At 31.7% G+C, this 20,411-nt stretch overlaps 1 protein-coding gene across 3 annotated transcripts; it reads left to right on the forward strand.

Moving 5' to 3' along the window:
* Positions 1 to 4,165: 4,165 nt before the first annotated feature.
* On the forward strand, positions 4,166 to 14,961 carry LOC133695002 (ultraviolet-B receptor UVR8). 3 transcript variants are annotated; one of them, XM_062116729.1, is made up of 15 exons: positions 4,166 to 4,734; positions 5,197 to 5,273; positions 6,950 to 7,028; positions 7,436 to 7,495; positions 7,652 to 7,753; positions 7,881 to 7,974; positions 8,908 to 8,950; positions 9,062 to 9,107; positions 9,216 to 9,262; positions 9,389 to 9,491; positions 10,631 to 10,685; positions 10,840 to 10,906; positions 11,085 to 11,121; positions 13,639 to 13,715; positions 14,478 to 14,961. In XM_062116729.1, exons 1-15 carry the CDS (start codon positions 4,491 to 4,493, stop codon positions 14,601 to 14,603), a joined length of 1,257 nt encoding a protein of 418 aa, XP_061972713.1. In that variant the 5' UTR covers positions 4,166 to 4,490; the 3' UTR covers positions 14,604 to 14,961. The 3 variants fall into 3 exon arrangements, with proteins under 3 accessions (XP_061972713.1, XP_061972714.1, XP_061972712.1); XM_062116730.1 differs by having other exon boundaries at positions 4,167 to 4,734; positions 5,197 to 5,268; positions 13,636 to 13,715; XM_062116728.1 differs by having other exon boundaries at positions 4,168 to 4,734; positions 13,636 to 13,715.
* The last annotated feature ends 5,450 nt before the right edge of the window (positions 14,962 to 20,411 follow it).

The raw sequence follows: 20,411 nt of genomic DNA on the forward strand, positions 1-20,411 counted from the left end.
GAAACTAAAAAGAGTATGAGCTTAAAAAAAAGGGAAAACAAACAAACTCAAGCAAGCTTTCTAACCTAGGTTGATCTCAAAAACTCGCAACTCGTAAAATTTTAGACCAAGGCTTAACAAGAAGTTCAATTCTCAATCAATTTAATGTTAAACTATGAAATAAAAAAAAACTATCAATTTAAGAAATTTGCCAAAGTAAAAAAAAATAGCAATTAAAATAATGGGAATCAAATTTGATAGGAATTTGATTCCCATTATTTTAATTGCTATTTTTTTTTTGATAGGCTTAACCTAGGTTGATTATTTTTTTGATAGGAAAAAAAAACTTTAGGAAGATCAAATTGTAGCTCGTGAAATCTTAGACCCAAACTCAAAAAAGAAGCTCAATTCCCAACCAATTTAATATTTCAAAATAAACTTAGAAAAGATATCAATTAAAAAGAATTTCAAATTAAAAAAATAGTAATAAAAAAATGATGATTAAATATGACAGGAAAATAAAAACCAAAGGATGACGAAGTTGTAAAACAAAAAATCAATTTTAAAAACCATACCAAACAAAACAAACTTGCCCTGAGACAACCTGGGTTAAGCCATGAAGCTCGCGACACAACACATGAGATTGGAAAAAACCTCATAGAATGATGGAATTAAAAAAAATCAATTGTAAAAAAAACCTAAAAAATATATTAGTCACTTATGTTAAACTTTTAAACCCGTGACCTAGGTCATGAGGCTGAAATTATCACATAGAAGGCAAATCTGAAAAAATCATGAAGTCAAATTCCCTATTAACAAAATCACGATCAACAAAATATCAATGGATGAAATTGAAAAACAAAGTTTCAATAAAAAAATATTTAAAGTAAAACAAATAGCAATTAAAAGAATAAAAATTAAATTTGAAATAAAAATAAAATAAAATTTTGAGGGATGCAATTGAAAAACAAATTCAATTAAAAAAAGAATAGAGACCAAATCTAATAGATAAAAAATCAATGGATGATGAGATTGAAAGAAATTTCAATTCCACAAATTATTTAAAATAAAATAAATGGTAATAAAAGGAATAAAGACTTAATATGAAAGAAATTTTTTTTGAAAGGCTGCTTTGAAACTTTGCAGGGTCATGGGCGGAAATCGTGGAGGAGAGAGAAAAGAAAAAAAGATCATTGACGCCAAACTAAAAGGACTTTGGTCACGCATGCTACCTAGTAATGGAAAGGTCGTCGTGAAGATTCAAACACCACAACGGAATATAGCGTTTAACATTAAATTAAACTATAGTGACGATGATGTACGTGCTATCTAAAAAGTACATACACAACCATGAGCGATTGCTTGAACAACATGTGTCATCTGCTTTACAATATTTTATCTCTGATAAAATACCACGTTGCTCGTAATACAACTTGACAATTACATAAAACATGGTGAAAAGACCAAAGAGCCCCTAGATATAAGATTAAGAAAATTTAAATTTTGGGGCATGAAGTCTTTTTACTATGTTATTGAAAGGAAAAAATGCTAAAATACCAAATTACCTTCATTCAACTAAAAAATTATAAAAAAAATTTCATGGAAAGACCAAAAAGCCCTTGAATGTAAGCTTAAGAAAATTTGATATCAAAGACAATGAAGTCATTTTATTATGCTATTGAAAGGGGAAAATTAAAATAGCCACTGCATGTCAGTTTATTTTTTTAAAAAATGTATTTTAGTCATTTTATTATGTATAAAAATAAAAATATCTTATTACTCCACATTTTTTTCTCGTTGAGAAGAGTAAAGTCATAATTTTATTGTTCTAATTGAAAATGTTAATGAGTCTGGAAGTACCGTAAAAAACAAATTGTTTTCTGAGTTTTAGTTTCTTTCAGTATTGTTTTCAAACAAGTATATATGCTTTCGGAATAATAGGTCAATCATTGTGCTGGTGAATCAAATCACACGCAATTGCTAGCTGCTAGCTCGCTTGGCATTGCTTATCAACTAGCTGTTTATCTGAAAATGCGAAACCAGAAAAGGCCTAACCAATCAAGCATGTCCTCGTGTTATTGGAATAAGTTTACAGGGAAGCCTGTCCTTCCTTCCTACAGCATGGCACATGTGGTGGGAGCATTTGGCTCCTCTCGACCAACCCTAAAGAGGTGGTTTTTCCTTGTCTTTTATGCCCTATTTCTAAAGAATCGAAACCCTAGCCGTTGGTTTTGCACTTGCCAAGTTTCATTAATTATTAATGATGGTGGCGCCGGCTCTGTTAGCCTTTTTGAGAGAGTTCTCTGTGGAAAAACCCACCTGAAAAGGTTGCTTGGAATTTGGAGAGATCATTCACCGTAATTGGGGACTTTTTCTCTGTCTCTCTCTCTTTCCCTTTTTGCCATCAAATCTAGGACCCTTTTATTTGTTTGAAAATAATTTTACCTTGGAAAATAGTTTTTATAGGAAGTTAATTTCTAAAAGTTAAATTATTTTTTTACTATTATTTGGTTGTGTCATGAAAAAATAATAAGCTAAAAAATAACTTATTAATGTTTTATTTTTTAAGTTTATTAAAAGAATGAGGACTAAATTTAATAGATAAAAAAGTTGAACAATGATAAAATTAAAAAAAATATTCAATTTCATAATTTAATTCAAATAAAACAAATAACAATCAAAATAATGAAGACCAAATTTAACAGATAAAAAAAAATTAAAAGATGATGAAATTGAAAAAAAAATAATTTCATAAATTATTTAAAATAAAAATAAATAGCAATAAAAAAGCATTCAAAAGAATAAGGATGAAAATTAAAATACAAAATAAATTTTATATATTGATTGAAGGGTGAAATTGAAAAGAAAAAAATTTAGCAAAAGGACCTAAAAAAATCAAAAAAATAAGGATAAAATTGATAAAAATAATGTACCATTAATTTGAATAGAAAGATGAAACTAAAAACAAATAAAACTTTTATAAAATAAACAATAAAAAAATTAAAAATTAAAATAATAAGGATCAATTTGTAAAATATAATATATAACAAATTAAGATTAAATGATGAAATTGAAAATAAATAAAACATTTATAAAAGGACCAAGAACAAAAAAATAAAAATCAGAAGAATAAGGATTGAATTTGAAATACTAACAAATAGGATCAAGCTGCCATTTTAGAAAATGAAAGAGAAAAGAAGGAAAACAGAGGCCCATCAACGATAAACAACCCAACACTGACACGCACCACCCCAAAAATATGAGAATGTTGTGGCACTTCGAATGACAATGACAGAATGATATTTTTAGATCTAGAGAGACGGTTTGTGGGCGTGGACACCTCCAATATATTGGCACGTGCCCCACACACACAATGCGTACACATTCAATGAATGCCTCTAAACTGACTTGATAATAAAAAAAAAAGAAACTTTTTGTGATAAGATGAAAAAATCAATTAAGGCCAATTTTAATTTTTTTGACTCTCAAGGGTATTATAGTTGTTTAACTTTGCGTTTTTTTATTTTATTTTCTATGTCTAATCAAATACCGAAGTGCCCATCATCTAACATGATAATTATAAAAAAAAACCATTATAAAAGTTCCAAATTGCCCTTTGAAGCTGATTTAAAACCTCTTGGTTTTAAGGATATTTTTATTATTTTTCTATACTTTTAAAACGTAAAAAGACTTACTTGTCTCTGATCAATTTAATAATTTCTAAATACATCTTGTGAAAAGACTTTAATGCTACTAATAACTAGTTTTAATTTTGTTGGTGCGAAGGGCAAAACCTTCTTCATCCTATTTCAATGAACATTGTTTATGAGTTTGAGTCTATAGTGTTTTCCAAAGCCTGCTAACTTCTGTGAATGATACATTAAATTCTTTAAAATTTATAATAACCAAATAAAACTAATAAAACCGATTGGCTCAGCTGAATAACTTAAATCATGAAAAAGAAAGAAATTAACCAAAATTCTAAACTTTTATTTTCTTGGGCTTTCTTCAAAACCCAAAATATTTGAGATAAAAAACTACTGCCGATCCTCCTCTCGGCAAACGAAAGATCAAAACTTTCAATCACTTATCAATTCAGCCCAACACGCCTGGGCCTTTAAGAAAATTTGGAAAACAACAATAGCAGGATTCATACCTGCGAAGGCAAAAGCCACCAGAGATCAGGACCTCCTTGTCCACTCTGCCCAGTGCCAGCATAAACAACTACTATTATAGTTCTAAACACCACCATATATTTTGTTTTAAAAGAAAAGAAAGTGAGGTGGTAAATTCATATAAAATCGACCGTGCCCTAGTTGTTTTGTTTAATGTTATAGGTACCCACCATCTCACAAATTAAAAGTCCCGTAGTCCCTAGAGAAGTCTACCAACCTGCTTGAAAAAACTACGTTGCATTCTTCTAAACCATTCATCAACCTCTCTGCACAAAGGAAACTGGTTGGATCGACCGATCGATAATCAAGAAAAACCTGAAAATAAATTGGTTGAAAATGAGAAAAAAGAGTGTGTTAATAGGAGGAGGATTAGGTTATTGTTATAAACGATGGATGTCGTCGTCGTCAAGTGAAGGAAGAAAGCGTTCCGCGGCAGTGTGGGGTAATGGTGATTACGGAAGATTAGGATACGGAAACTTGGATTCTATGTGGAGACCTAAGCTTATGAATTCCTCTTCCTTTCATAATTCTAATCTCAAATCCATTTCTTGTGGCGGTGCTCACACTCTCTTCCTAACAGGTCCTCTCTCTCTGTCGTTTTACTTCTCTCATTTGACCTGAATTGTGAAGTTTTTTCTCGTTTTGGAGTTGTGTTATTGATCCTTATGGTATTTGGAAATAATTCAGAACTGAATTTTGAATTTTCTTTTGGAGAAATGAGTAAAATTGAACTCGATTAAATTCAATCTATTCAGTTTTTTTTTTAAATTCAATTCTGTAGCTTTATTTAAACGGATAAATGATGAAAAACAGAAAGTGATTAGATGAAAATATAATTCTAACGTAAAATGATTTTTAGACATTTTTTTTTCAATTATATCAGCTAGCAATTTTGGAACATGTGGATCTCTTGTATATTATAATTTTTTTGTCTGAGTTGTATTGTTTTAGTTTAATTGATTGTGAGTAGTTATTGTTGATGATGAATTTGAAGTTGTAAGTGTATCTGGGTAGAGGCTTACAAATTATTGCCCCTCGACAGAAACTGGGCGTGTTTATGCCACCGGTCTTAATGATTTTGGACAGCTCGGCGTATCAAACAACACTACTTATTGTATGGTACAGTATCAGAAACTTTTTTTTCTTCAATCCATTCTCCTCTCTGTCTATGCTTCTATCATTAGACGATGTCTTTCCTTCAATCGATACAGGATCTTTAAGATACTCTCGCTGATATTTGCATGTATAAAAAGATAATCTTCGTTGCACTGAACTTGTGATCTTCTCGGAAGTAGAGAAAATATGAAAGTTTGGGGGTTTAAATTGGAGTTCAAGTAACTATTATAGCATCTCACTGTTGGGTTTTGGGATTCCATTACTTTGTAGGGTGAAAGTCTTTTTCCCTCTATGCTCTCATGAGCCCTTAGATCATGTAGAATTACAGTTCATGTGACTATGGCAGGATCATTAGTTTATTGAATTTGTGCTGTTTGCTGTCTGTTTTAAGTTGTCCAGAGGGTTATACAATTGTACCTTTAGAGCAAGTAGTCATGTTCCTCTACCTTGGCACAAGAACATCGACCTTTGTCCATGAGTATTATGACTTCTTAAGCAACTATTCAACATGGACGACAGGCAATGGGATCAAGTATATGATAGGTCTTTTTTGGCTCTTTGCTACATTATGGTGTGATTTCATTAACATGCAAGTTGGTGATAAATGGTGTGAAAAGGAAAAGGTTGGGTTATCTTCTATCAATCACCGTAAACCATGTATGGCCATATAACTACAAAATGTACGAAGAGTGAAAGAGCTATCAGATCACAGGTAGCACTCGATGTGCTAGGAGGACCTTACCATAAGAGTGCTTAGAACATGAAGCTGATGGCCCCAACCTGCCATAAAGAAAATTGCAGAGAAAAGACAGTAAGAAAATACAATGCTTCTAATAGAGAGTGGAAATATTCTTTATTTATACGTCTTAAGCGGCTGGTGTAGTGGATTGCATGTTTATTTGGAGTTTGGACTAGCATGTGGTGGTCCCTTACGCACCTAACTCTCGGGGGCAGGAGACTTGTATAATAAGATGTGGTAGTTAGCGATTTGCTCAACATTTGGTGCCATTTATGGTTTTTTTTTCCTGATTACATGTTTCACGATGATCCATTTGGAGAATTTCTGAGAGACCTATTTAACATCAATGAGAATCTGTTACCTATCCAAAGCAACTAGTAAAGACACCTAAACTTAGCCTTAACTTTTGTTAGATGGAGCTGCCCGCGCAAATCATCTTATCTTTACCTTATCTGATCCATTTTTGTTTGAAATTTTTATAAACGAAAACTTTGTTATAAATCAAATGAAGTCATTTTCAGCTTATCTCTTGCCCTCTTGTCCTGTCAACTTCATAACAATGACCTGTTCATGGGGGCATCTGCTCATCTATAGCAGAGCCATTTTAAATGATGTTCTCTCATTTTTCTTGAGAGGTTTTTGGAACTCAGCTTTGGAAGCAACTCATTCATGAAATTGGATGTTATCAGCTTTGGAAGAAACTTGATTGGACTTAATTGGAAGCAACTCATTTTTCTTGAGAGCCATTTTAAATAGAAATAGGTCTTATAAGTCTCTATCTCCAAATAAGTAATATACATTCTTATGAAAATTCTCTGTTGTGAATTGTGCTGATAAATGGTACTTTAGTGTCTTCTATTAATCTATGATTGATTGGACTGTTTTCAAAATTGTCAATGGAGCAGTTCTTTTGTATTATACATGTGCCTCACAATTGCAGGAGCCACTTGAAGTTTCTGGTCTCAAAAAGGAAATTGTGCAAATTTCAGCTGGTTATCATCACTCATGTGCTATTACAGGTTTGTGGGTGGTTATAGCATTCTTGTGGAGCTGGATGAATGTTGCTTCCAAGTGATTCTTGAAACAAAAACCAATCATATTTTTTAGGAATTTACCTATAAGAGCCATATTTCATTTCCTATCACACTGTTGTTTCTATACTTGCTTGTTTTAGTCACTTTCTGAGTTCAAAGATTTACTCACTCATCTTATAGTTCTTCTTCTTCTTCTTCTTCTTTTCAATGGGAACTGGGAAAAGAGGGGAGGGAAGGTTTGAAGGGATCATGTACCTGTGGAATTGGAAGAGGGGATAAAAGTGCCAGCTCATGGATTTTATTTTGGTTCTTCTGTTTATTGGCTGTATTATTTGCTTTCTGTGACTGTATATCTTATTCCATTCTATGACAATAAATACCATTTCCTGTAGTGGATGGAGAGCTCTATACGTGGGGAAAGAACTCAAATGGACAGCTGGGTCTTGGAAAAAGTAAAAACTAAACTTGTACTGTGTTAAATATATAGGTGACATCATTGTGATTGCCTAGCTTCTCTTATTGAAGTTCTTCCCTTTAATCTTTTACTTGTTTGAAACAAAAACTCAAGGCCTAGTTACTTTGTACTTATGTTTTTCACTGATACGCAGAGGCTGAAAACGTAGTCCCTGTACCAACAAAAGTAGAATGTTTGAGCGGAATCAACATTAAAATGGTAGCTTTGGCTTCAGAGCACTCAATTGCAGTTACTGGTCTGTAGAAGGAAAATCTTACAGTGATTTTTTCCCCTCCTTGTTATCACTCACTGGTTCCTGTGACTATAGGAAAGTGGTGTGGTCTAAACAGTGTTTTGTGTTGATTGTTGCTTATATTCATCAGATGGAGGTCAGGCCTTGAGTTGGGGAGGAGGGGGATCTGGGCGACTTGGTCATGGCCATCAATCAAGTCTTTTGGGGTTTTTTAGAAGCAGCAGGTTGAATTCGATTATTGCTAGCTCTTTAGTTGTTTTATGTGAAACTCAGTTCGTTTTCTTTCCTCTTAAATCCAAAGGACTATCTCTTTCTAATATTGGAATATGATGACTTACTGATTGTGTCAAAAGTTACGAACGCAATATAAATATGCACCTGTGGTTTGTGGGATAATATTGCTGTAGTACTTCTGTATCTTATTTTAAGGTCACAAATCATCCTGGGTGGCAAGAATTCCATGCCGTAAATGGGGCATGAATTCATTTCCACCATTGATCAACTGGGCCCCACATCAAGGGTATGCATGAATTTGTTTACCATTCAGGCTACAAATCATTTCACTAAGATTGTAGTTTAGTTTGCTTATTAAAGTATGCTAGGGCTATGCTCTCTGTTTTTATTCTTTCGCCAGTCCAATTCTCGCTAGAAACAAGCTTTTATAACTGTGTTTTGAATATTTAGCCCAATGTGCTTAAATTATATATTCCACGGTCTGTAGAGAAGCAGCATGGTCAATAGATGCCATTTGACTAGAAAGGCATGAGCATCCACAAACACACACACATCGATCACTGGTTTGTTTAAGAATGGCCTTATCCATATTTTGTGTTATGTATCTTTAGTGTGTTAATAGGGTTATAGCTCTAACCTAGCAACTGAGTTGGGAAGAGATGAACTCAATGTGTACCAAGCCTGGCATCAATTATTCAAATCGACCTATATTTGTGTAAAAGGGGATTTGTTTGAGCAACTTCCATGGTTGGTACCTGATGCTACACGCACATAAATTGAGGTGTCTAGCATTTGTATAAGGTGCCTCAAGATGTGTCTATGTGTGTTGGGATTCTATGGGCCTTCTAAAATTGATTCTGCTAGCCAGCCATATCTTTCCATTTGTTAATTATGTATTTTAACATATTTTTATTATTTTGCAGTGAATATACACCTAGACACATTAAGAAACTTGAAGGGGTTAAGGTATTTTACAGATAAGATTTCAATTGTTGATTGATAATGTCATCTCTGGAATGGAAGTTCATATCCATCATTAATCATTGTCTCATGGCTACAGTGCGAATGGATTTGTAGGTTAAAAACATTGCTGCCGGCTTGCTTCATTCAGCCTGCATTGATGGTATTGAGCTTCTTCTCTATGATTTTTTTTTCTCTGTGTTCATATAAGGCTGATGCTATGTAGATTTACTTTAACATCTCTAGCTTGTGTGAATTTTTAATATTGCAGAGAACGGCTCTGTCTACATATTTGGTGAAAAAGCAGTAGATAAACTGGTCAGTGCTAGAATTGGTGTTTACTTTGGTTGTATGCAATCATTTTATGATTTTGTTGACTTCTATATGTATCTTACATTAATAATCAATCTGCTGGAAATGATTTCTTTTGAGAAAATTTTGTAGGCTTTTGGAGATGCGAACAACACAACGACGCCATCTATGATAGGCAAATTGCCTTATTCTCAAGAAGTAGCATGTGGTGGCTATCACACATGTGTTATAACTAGTAATTTCTTGGTTTCTTTATAGTATTTGTATTTCATATTCACATATTTTTGTGAGTATCTGTTTGTGTGCTTGAATGTAGAGGTGTATAAATATCAGTGCCATCATTTCGCATTATGGTATAGGAGATGGGAATATGAAGAGACTTGAGGAACAGGGATGTGCTGAAAATAAAAATCCTAACAGTATCAAAATAAGCTGATTAGTTATTTTTATACCCCCCCCCCCACCAGAATTTCGCATTATGGTATAGGAGATGGGAATATGAAGAGACTTGAGGAAAAGGGACGTGCTGAAAATAAAAATCCTAACAGTATCAAAATAAGCTGATTAGTTATTTTTATACTCTGTTTTCACCCCCCCCCCCCCAAGATTGATGGTCTTGAGACAGCAAGTTGGGAAAGGACACTAAGGGTCAGAAAGAAATGGTGAACGAATGGAATATACCAGGCTGTTTCAAAGGGATGCTAATTGTCAGAAAGAATAATTTTATTAAAGATATGGAGGATAAAGGTGGTCATTTATCAGGAAGCTTGATTTCGTAATGATGGAATTGCTCGCTTTTGTAGGTTTTGTCTTAGCATGAAGATATTTCTAGATCTATGATTGAAGAACCGATTAACTGTTCTGTTTCCAATAAAGCATATATATTTGCAGATATATTTTGAGTTAGAAGTAACGAAAGTAGCTTTGGTCCAAAGGTTCGCTGTGCTTTTGTTCTAATTGTTTGGGACATTGTAAGGGAATCGATGCAGGTCATCATGGGTAAATTTCATGAATATTTTGCCAGTTGGCATGTCAGGAGGATTGTCAATCCCTAGTTTCATCAATCTGATCCTAAAAGGATGGTATGAATAAATTGGACTTTAGAACATTAGCCTGATGTTGGTTTATGTAAATCTTCTTGATTTTTTGTTTAGAGACCTGTTGAGGAGTGCCTAAACTACATTCATCTTCGCTGACCCATAAAAGGGATTGTCTTTATACCCATTGGTTCCAGTGACTAGATTTTAGAAAAAAAATTGATCTCTCACACACGCAACAACCACAACAGCACACTCCACAACAACACACACACACACATGTATATACTTATGATTAGTGTAATCTAACATGTTTCCTTTCACTACCTTGTCATAGGTGGTGGTGAACTATACACTTGGGGCTCAAATGAAAATGGTTGTCTTGGCAACGGGTATCTATATTCCCTCAATCTTGAAGTTTAGGCTTGTTGAATGTTCACAGCTTGATCCATTAATGTCGATGTTGTTCACAGTAGGATTACAGATGAAAGTTTTGTTTGTTGAACACTGACATGTTTTTTTGGATAAAATATGTTTGGTTGACAGTTCTATTGATGTCTTGCATATTCCGGAGCGAGTTGAAGGCCCTTTTTTGAGATCTCCTGTTGAAAAGGTTTATACACTGCTGTTTCTTGGACAAATATGTTATAGGGCTATCTTGTTACATTCTGGTTCAAAAATTAATTTAAAGGGTGTTACTTTGACTTGTGCTCTGTTTCCAAGTAGGGATATGGCATTCTTAACATAAATGATTCATTAGATTCTTGTTTTGATTTTTTTGTGATACACAGGTATCTTGTGGTTGGAAGCATACAGCAGCGATTTCAGGTACTCTATATTTTAGTTTGAAATTTAAATGTAAAGCTGTAGTTTCAGATTTAGATTTCTAACTTTGCTAGCATGGTAATAAGGATTTTCTATTCTGTTGGCAAGTTGTAATGATATATACTGTTGGGTTTCCAAAAATCTAAGACGTGGTGGAAACGGTAATTTAAATTTTTTTTAAGGGTCCAAGAATTTTGTTTGTTAGACAATCTAGGGTTTGAGTAAAGATTATTTAAAGATCATATTTTTTTTCTAATCTTTCTTTTCTCTACCCTATCTATCTATATATGTGGAGTGTATAATATATTATGTATCATAACTTACTAAAAATATAAGACATAACATTCTATTTAAAAGGAAAACTTAATAATCCTATAAATGATAAAATATCACTTTGCCCTCTAAAAAATATCACATTTATTATTATTTCAGAATAGTTTTAAAAAAATTATTCAATCAAATTTTTACTTGATTTTTCCAAGTCTAAGAATTGTAATCCTTTATATTAATTACATTTTAGTCATTAATCTCTAAAACTTATTCACAATTAAATTACAAATTAATTATCTCAGTTTAATTTTTTATCGATAGTTTTTAATATGTGTGATTAATTAAGTTTCTAATAAGTTGAGTCAATTATAAATCATAATTTTAAATAAACTAGGATTAAATAAATTAAATAATTTAATTTATTATCAATTTAACAATTGATTGATCTATATTTGAAGATCAAGTGCGCCGCTAGTAATGTATTATGATTCTCAAATATTAAAAAAATCATAAATGATTTGATTTAACCTTTCACCAAGCAATTTCTCAGTATAATTATTTTTTTTTATCAAGAATATTTTGATATAGACATTATAACATTGAGTTTGTTTTGTCTATTATCATGTTTGTTTTCAACATTATAGTCATTGATTATTTGAATAAGATTTGAAACTTCACCTTGCACAGAGATTTTATAATCAATATTAGTTGAGAATATATATAATATTTTTTCTAATTTACCTAGGGTGAGGATCATCTCTTGATCACTCAAATACATTCATATAGTTCATGTTATATTTAATATATGTATGCTTGTTACTCCTTATTAAAACGACGTGTAATCAAGATCAAAATGTAATATTTTCTATATAAGATAATTTAGTGATCTCAAATTTAAGGATTACTTACACAATTATCATGTAAATATTTTTATAGATACGCATGATCTCTCACGATCTCTCATATGAACTTTTCATACGATTCATGCTAGTCAGTTCAGTGTACGTGTCATCTATCAAGTATTTATATATTAGTTTCAGATATTTCTTATACCTCAGCTTATAAGAACAACTATATATATATATATATATATATATATATATATATATATAAACTTAATATGTATTAGTCTTAACTGTTTTAATTAATATCTAGTCTTAATAAAGCGTTGACCGAGACATGCTTTGATATATTAGGAATCTTATAATTATAATTATTTTATAATTTTCTTTACAAAGTATTTTGTGCCAAAAACTTTATCTTTACTTTTTTATATTAGATTTATTAATTAAACATAAATTAATATTAAAAATAAAAAAACTTTTATTAATAATAAATATATTTTTATATAAATAAAACTAGTGTGTTGACTGACTATAAAACATATACACTTACATATTCATGCTATCATTATATTTGTTGAAAAAGACAGAAGATATGGTTACGCTGTTTGATGTGAAAGCAATGTAAAATTTCTTGTATAAGCTGCCTCCCACGCTGGCCACCAAAAACATTTCCTTGATTGATCTAGTATCTATTTTGTAGATAGAGCAAAATGTTCTCTTACAAAACTAGAATTTAGCTTGGTGTTGAATTTGTATTACATTTATAGTTAGTAAGTGGTTGTGGTGATAGTTTTTGTGGTTGCAGTTAAAAAAAATAGATTTTAAAAAAATATTTTTAGTTATGATTTTTTAAAAAATAGATATTAAAAAACATGTTTTGTTAAAATTACTATGAGATAAATTTTTACATTAAAAATAAATAAAAAAATAGATCTATGAATAAAAAATAGGTTATTTTAATTTCTATAAAATCAAGATTTGAAATGCAATAACATATGAAATCCGGTGTAAAAGTAGAAGTCATTTGACTAATCAAATGATTTTTTCTATGTGGTTGGCACAAAATAGAAGCTATCACAATATTAAATTTTAATTAATCAAATGATTTTTTTTTATGTGGTTGACACAACAAAAATTATCACAATATCAAACTGTATCATAAATTGATCCATCTTCAATTGGTTTTAAGGTAAAAAACAAGGGGTGGAGATGAAAAATTGTGAAAAATAACCGTGAAGTGGAAGTTTTTTTTTCCATTTTGTTCAAATGATTAGCTCTCTTCTTGAAGTATATAATTTTTCTTTTTTATGCCATGCACAATGCATTGTATTGTGTAAAATAATTTTTTGCTTATGATTACTTAATCAAATAGCTGAGTTTAATTATTAACCTTAACCTTCAGAAGGCAATGTGTTTACCTGGGGCTGGGGAGGTTCACACGGAACATTTTCTGAAGATGGACTTTCTTCTGGTGGACAATTGGTTTGCTTTCTCTTCTCCTGTATACTATGAAATTACCTTCTTCCAATGAGTTATGTGCGATGCTTGAAAACATCATTTTAAATATCAACACCTCAGCATGTGGTAAAAACAGATTTTTTTTTCCTTTTTGAGAAAAAAGAAAGCAGATATTTGCATTACCATTAATTTTTTTTCAGTAGCCCGCGATGGCCATGGTAAGTAATAGATGATCAACAATGATACTTGAATTCATCACGCAATAGATAGCCAATGGTAATGGAGCCTACAGTAAGTTCCAAGGTTGAAAACATTTCTGGATAAACAAGTCACAGTATTATTTTTAATTCCCCCTTACAATCTTTTCCTTATTGTGAAATGATTAATCTTGTCCACTATACCAATAATATTAGATGCTAACATATAGTTCATGAGCCTTTACCATAAAATGCTTGTCACTTTTACTTGATATGAGACACTAACTTTTAGTTTATTTTGATGATATTATGGTAAATGCATTATTGGATTTTATATGGTAGCATCAAAGTTCTATCCTGCGTGGTTTTCTGCTATGGTGAAAATACTGAAAATGACTTCAAAATGTTAATTCAAAACAAACACAAAATGTTCATCAATTCATTTGACCTTTAGAATATGATTTGTTTGCTGTGTTGAAGCACACCTTGCATTTTTTTGTTATTATCTCTGTAAATTCATTGTTATTGTGGTTCTTCTGCGCATTCATATTTGTCCTTACGAGTTACGAGCATAGGATATTGCATACAGGGTCATGGGGATGATTTTGACTACGTAAATCCTACATTGGTTGCCTTTGAGAAGAAAATGAAAGCATTGGAAGTGTCATGCGGGTTTAATCACACAGGTGCCATACTTGAAAGTGTTGATGCTTAAGCCATGGTTACGGTTCTTCAGTGAATGGAACGCGGTTTCGAGTTTTTACTGTTATTTCATTCATTATTTGGCCTTAACATATTCAAATGCCAATTAAATAATCATCAGTCATCAACTCCGAGACTATCTGTTCATACTCCGAACTCCAGAACGGTGCACTGTACATGATGAGGTCAATGTAACCTGTATACCCTTGCATTCACTAAAAGTAAACTATTACATTACGAAAACCTAAAATAGGTGGGAAAACCACTGTATACATGTATTTTATTATGGATTGTAATAGTAAATTGGTGATTTTATTCTTAAAAAAATCACATAAAACTGTCTTTCAAGAGTAAAATGGTTTTTTTTTCTAGGTTCTTTTGTCATTCTAAAATTGTTGAGGGATAACTTACTTGGGCTGGTTTTAGGGGCATATTTGTCATTTCATATTCTTTTTTTTTTTTTTAGCAATAATCATATGGTTCCGAGGGAGATTTGGTAATTTAATTAATAAAAAAAAGTTAGTAGCATGTTTGTGGAAGATGTCAGTAAGCGAGCCACGTGTGGTGGCTTATAACAGGACCCATGGTATCCACGCGCTCATGTCTCCTCTAATAGTGGGACCCACTCCACAGCTAACGTCACCTATTCTCTCCCCGCATTGACTACCGTTCTGGGATCATAGAATCCAAGCCGTTGATTACCTGTAGTTTTGACCTGTACTTTGATTTAAGATAAAAATATTATTTTATTTCGTAATACTTTCTTTATTTCCTCGGTACCCTACCTGCGGCTTCCGCTGACACCGACATGTCGGGTTTTATGGAGGTATTCCTCTAGCCGTCAGATCTTGAAGTTGAACGAATAGGATTTTATATTCCTGGCAACTCCGTCTTTGCAATGACGTGTTTCTTGGAAGAAACTGTTTCAGGTATCTGCTTTGCCCTAAATAAAAACTTGTGAATATTTTCATTTCTTTTTCCTTGGTAATATATTCCGTGCTAATTAATAAATACAGCGTAAAAAGGTACATTAATCTAATAGTCAGTCAACGACTCGAGCAATTTATCTGTGGTGACTAACCTATCAAAAAAACGTTTTGACTGATTCAGTGAAAGTGCGGAAAAAATTGTATTTTAAAATGTTTTTTTTGTTTTAAAATGTTATTTTTATTATTTTTAAAAATTAATTTTTAATATCAATACATCAAAATAATATAAAAAAATATTTGAAGCTAAAAATTTTTTAAAAGCATGATTGAATTGCAATACCAAATATCATCTAAAGCCCTTTTTTTTTTTTTTTATCTAATAACTTTGTTAGAGGAAATTATGGTTTGTACCAAAATGCAATAAATAGTAGTTTTTCCAAAACCATGTTTGCAAATGCATTGAGTTTTTAAAATCCTGATTTAACTAACTTAATAACTTTTTAAAAGAAATTTCTTCCAAATTCTATGATTAATCAAACCTTGGCATGATTTTAATCCATTTACATTTATGTAAGAAAGTAAAAGGGTGATATGGTGTCTTATAATTAATAATGATTTAAGATGAGGATGAAAACATTGCAAGTCAGGAACCTAAAGTGTTATAAAAATAGTTTGGATGAGAAATGGAAGGGATCAAATGATAGCAAATTAATGTGTATTTCTAAATGAAAGCATAGAAGTAGATTGGTAGCAATCTAGTTTATATATTAATTTATTCTCAGCATGGTAGTAATTCAAATATTGATTCTTCAATGACCCAATTAATTATACCATCCTTCAATTTCTGTATTTAGTGGTATAAGAGGAAAAAACAAATGTGGCTTGGTGTCATTGTAAGAGAATCTCATGGACTAAGTGTAGGATGTAAAAAAACAAAATTAGTATGCTTAAAATGTGGTAAAGCTTTTGTAGGTGTTGGCATTAATCAATTCAAGTAGCATTTAGTAAGAACTAAAAGAGAAATGGAACAATGCCGCAAATATCCTCTTGATGTTCATTATCAAATGCTTTTGAAACTTCAAGAAATATTAAGAAGAAAAAAAGAGTTACATAAATACAAGAAAATTTTAATCATTATAATGCATAACAGTTAAAGAATGAAGAGTGGATAGTTAAATGGTGGTGGTGGTGGTTGTAAAAGGAAGATATTAGCACCGAAGAATATAATAAAAGGAAAACAATTGGACACAAGTTTTGAAAAACATAAGGAAGTTGCAACAATAGATGTAAAAAGAAGATGTTAAGGACAACTTATGGTGTTCAAAAGTTGGCAAAATAAAAAAATAGTTGAATAATGTGATCTTGTTATGACAAAATGGATTATTGATGCAAGTCTACCATTAATGCAATTAACTTTGTTTATCATCAGTATGCTATAAACGTTATAACAACTATGAGTCATGGTTTTAAAAGACCTAACTTTTATGCCCTTCGTGGTTATTACTTGGCAAAGGCGATTATGAAGTTAAGTTTTATGTGGAGAGTTATCAAGAAACTTGGAAGAAAACTAGTTGTACACTAATGACTAATGGATGAACAAATCAAAGAAAAAAACTTTAATTAACTTATTAGTTTATTGTCCTAAATGAACTATTTTTTTGAAATCTGTTAGATGCATCAAAGGCCTTAAAAACTGCTTGATTGTTGTATAAGTTATTTAGAGAGATGATTTTGTATATTAAACCTAAAAACATTGTGCATATGGTAATTGAAAATGCTTCTAATTAAGTTGTTACTAATAAGTTATTGATGAAAAAATTTTCTTTAATATTTTGGTTTCATTATGCTGCTCATTGCACTACCCTCATACTTCAATTGATTAATGCATTTATGTGTGTTGTATTGGTTTTTAATATGCTTTTGCATCAAACTTGAACTATAATGTTATGAAATTTTTATGATAAAATATATGGCATTTAAAATTGTAATATGTTAATTGATTTGCCTCGTAAACTTATAACTTGCTTAGTTACTTTTGTTAAATTATGTTGAAGCATTTTTCAATTAATTGCTTTAGTTGACATGCTATTGTTTTTTTTTTCCGTTAAACATTAACAAAGAGGATTGGTTGAAAGGATTTGTATTATTTATCTTTTTTTTTAATGGGATCTAAACACGAGGGGATACTAAAGAGATTTATAATAAATTTATTTATTTATTTTTCTAATTAACTTGAGTGAACTTAGATGATTCATGACCCGATTTTTTAATCATATCAACTCTCAAATGCTCTGGGTTTAATAAATATGATATAAACTAAACTTGGAACACAACTCATATTTATTTATTTATCGAAGACTTTTTGATAATAGTGTTTCAAAAACCCTTTCCTACTTTCTCTGCTACAAGTCAGAACTCTATATGGGTTAGGGTTTCTACACAGTGGAGAAAGGATATGTGCGTGAGTTGAGGGGAATGTTGGCTGGCTCGAAGCTTAAGCAAAGAGTTTTCTCTCAAGAAAGAACTGTTAAGGCTTCGGACCAGGCTTCATTCCCCTCGACGAATAAACTTGTGTGTGCATTTTATGCGAAAATTCGGTTCTTCTTTTGGATCTTTTTTTTTTTCCACATGAGTTCATCTTTGAGGGTAAGGTTGAGAGGAACGTTGTCTGGGTCGAGGTCATGGAGGCCATGATTGTACATAAGTGGCATTATCTGATGACAGCCCAGATAATGCACCTGTCTTGAACCTAAATGATTCTCGGACCAGGCTCCATTCCTTCCAACCATCATTTGCTACAATTTCTTTGCTTTTCATCTCATGATTCTCCTAGCTAGCTGGCTGCAATTCTCACTATCAACATCTGGGAAAGTTCTCTCTCTTTTAGTTTTAGTTGTTTATTCTTCTCTCTCGATGGTTGTAATTATGAATATATATGAATCTGAAGGTCTAAGTAAGTTGCTTTTTTTTGTCTTCTGATGAGTATCTCTATGTTTATATTGTCTCTGGGACAGGGTCGCTAGCTTTTCTTTCAAGTTCCATATTCTCAGTTACGTGAACGTGAGGATCAGTAGTATTTCACAATTGTTTCCCTCCATGGATGAGTATAGCATCTCTCTCTCTCTCTCTCTCTCTGAAAATCACATAAAAGAAACACATAAACAGATAATCACTTAGTTTCTTGATTATTCCTTACTTAAAATGATATATTAGAGAGATTAATAAAAACCATTTTATCTTAGATCTACGTACTGCATGGTATCTAGCTAGCCTTGAATGGTTACATTTGACGAGACAACATAGCATGTGCAATTGTTTAAGGCAATATTTGACGTGGTTTTGAAAAAAATTAAAAAAATTTCAGTTTCAAATTAATTTTTTAATTGTTTTGATGTAAAAAATAAATTTTAAAAAATAAAAAATATATATTATTTTAATATATTTTCAAATAAAAAATAATTTACAAAATAACATTTAACACATTTTCGAACCCACTTTAATTACCTTGCTAAAAGCATATAATCTCTTTTGTAGTGTCCAAAGGACAACCTCTCTGTAACCTCGTTTTTAATACCTTTACGGCTTTACCTTTCAGATCTTTAAGGCAAGGGATATGGTAGAAACCTTCAGGTAAAGACTACATCTCTGCTTGTCTTTCTGAGCTAATTTTTACTTTCTCATGCAAACCATTGTATCAGATTAAAAACAAGTCTTTATAAACTGGTTAAAACATTTAATCAGTTGCCCTAAATAGCCCATGATTATATAGCATTCAAATGAGTATTTTAACATAGAAAGAGAAGAGTACAAATGAGAGAGAAAAATATTTTTAAAAAATTCTTAAAGTATATTAAAATTCTGATAACGATGTTATTAGTATCATTATAAAAATTTTAATAAAATAAATTCAATAACATTGTGATCCACTTGTTACTTTGGACAACTCATATAAACAACTTCAATCACTATTGATGATATTTCTTTGTATTGTGTTGAAAATTTTTTAATAGTATTAGTAATGTTATTATGAGAGTTTTAATGTATTTATAATATTTTTTTTTCTTCTCTATAATTTTTGAATACCATTAATGGTATCAATTACAAGCTAGATATTCAAGATAAAATTGATTAATATGTAATATTTTTTTTTATATAACATTTATTAAATATTGTTAAAGATATTATAAATGATAAGTTTTATTATTTTGTAATGTATTTATTAGGTCCATTATTTTGTAATGTTTTATCGCTGACTGAGGTGGAACTGGAAGAAAGCCAACGGGTTATTGCTGGTTAATTTTAGGTTTGGAGCTGAGGCCGAGAGAAACTAGCTCGGGTATGGAGGAGAAAAGACGAGGGAGCTGTTGGTGTTGATAATGACCAACGGTGATGGGGGTGTGATGTTGGTCGCTGCTTGCGATGTTTGCCTGATGACTCTGTTTTGTAAGGGCTACTATAGCAATGATCGACAACGAGATCAGTTGGATGGATTTTAGGAGGAGATCAGGTTTGTTTGAGGGACCGTTTATGTCGGGTTGAAAGGAAGGAGGAGGATGCAAGGCAGCTATGGGTTCTCAGCCGATTTGATGGCGATGGCTAGCTCGTCTGACCAGGATGATCTTGGGCTAGTGGGTTGGGGAGGCTGGTTACGGTGCTGTGGAGGGAGAGCTGGGAGAGGATAGATAGGTATTTTTATCTTTTCAGGGTTTTAGCTAGCTACTGAAGTACCCTATATCAACTTTCATTCTTCTGCCGAGATGATTTTCAAAAACTCCTGTTGAAAACGTTGTTCGAAACGGACACCATCATGAAAAAAAGCAGTATGAACTATAGAAAAAAAAAATAGAGAATATGGATGAAAGGAATGAAGCTTTTTATGATAAGGAAGCTTG

The sequence above is a fragment of the Populus nigra genome, chromosome 5 (genome assembly GCF_951802175.1).
Source record: "Populus nigra chromosome 5, ddPopNigr1.1, whole genome shotgun sequence".
NCBI classification, from domain to species: domain Eukaryota; kingdom Viridiplantae; phylum Streptophyta; class Magnoliopsida; order Malpighiales; family Salicaceae; genus Populus; species Populus nigra.

Coding starts and splice junctions, on each gene's coding strand:
- LOC133695002 (XM_062116728.1), top strand. CDS start 4,491: ATGAGAAAAAAGAGTGTGTTAATAGGAGGAGGATTAGGTTATTGTTAT. Junction 8,951..9,061: donor AGAAACTTGAAGGGGTTAAG/GTATTTTACAGA, acceptor ATGGATTTGTAG/GTTAAAAACATTGCTGCCGG. Junction 10,907..11,084: donor TGAGATCTCCTGTTGAAAAG/GTTTATACACTG, acceptor TGTGATACACAG/GTATCTTGTGGTTGGAAGCA.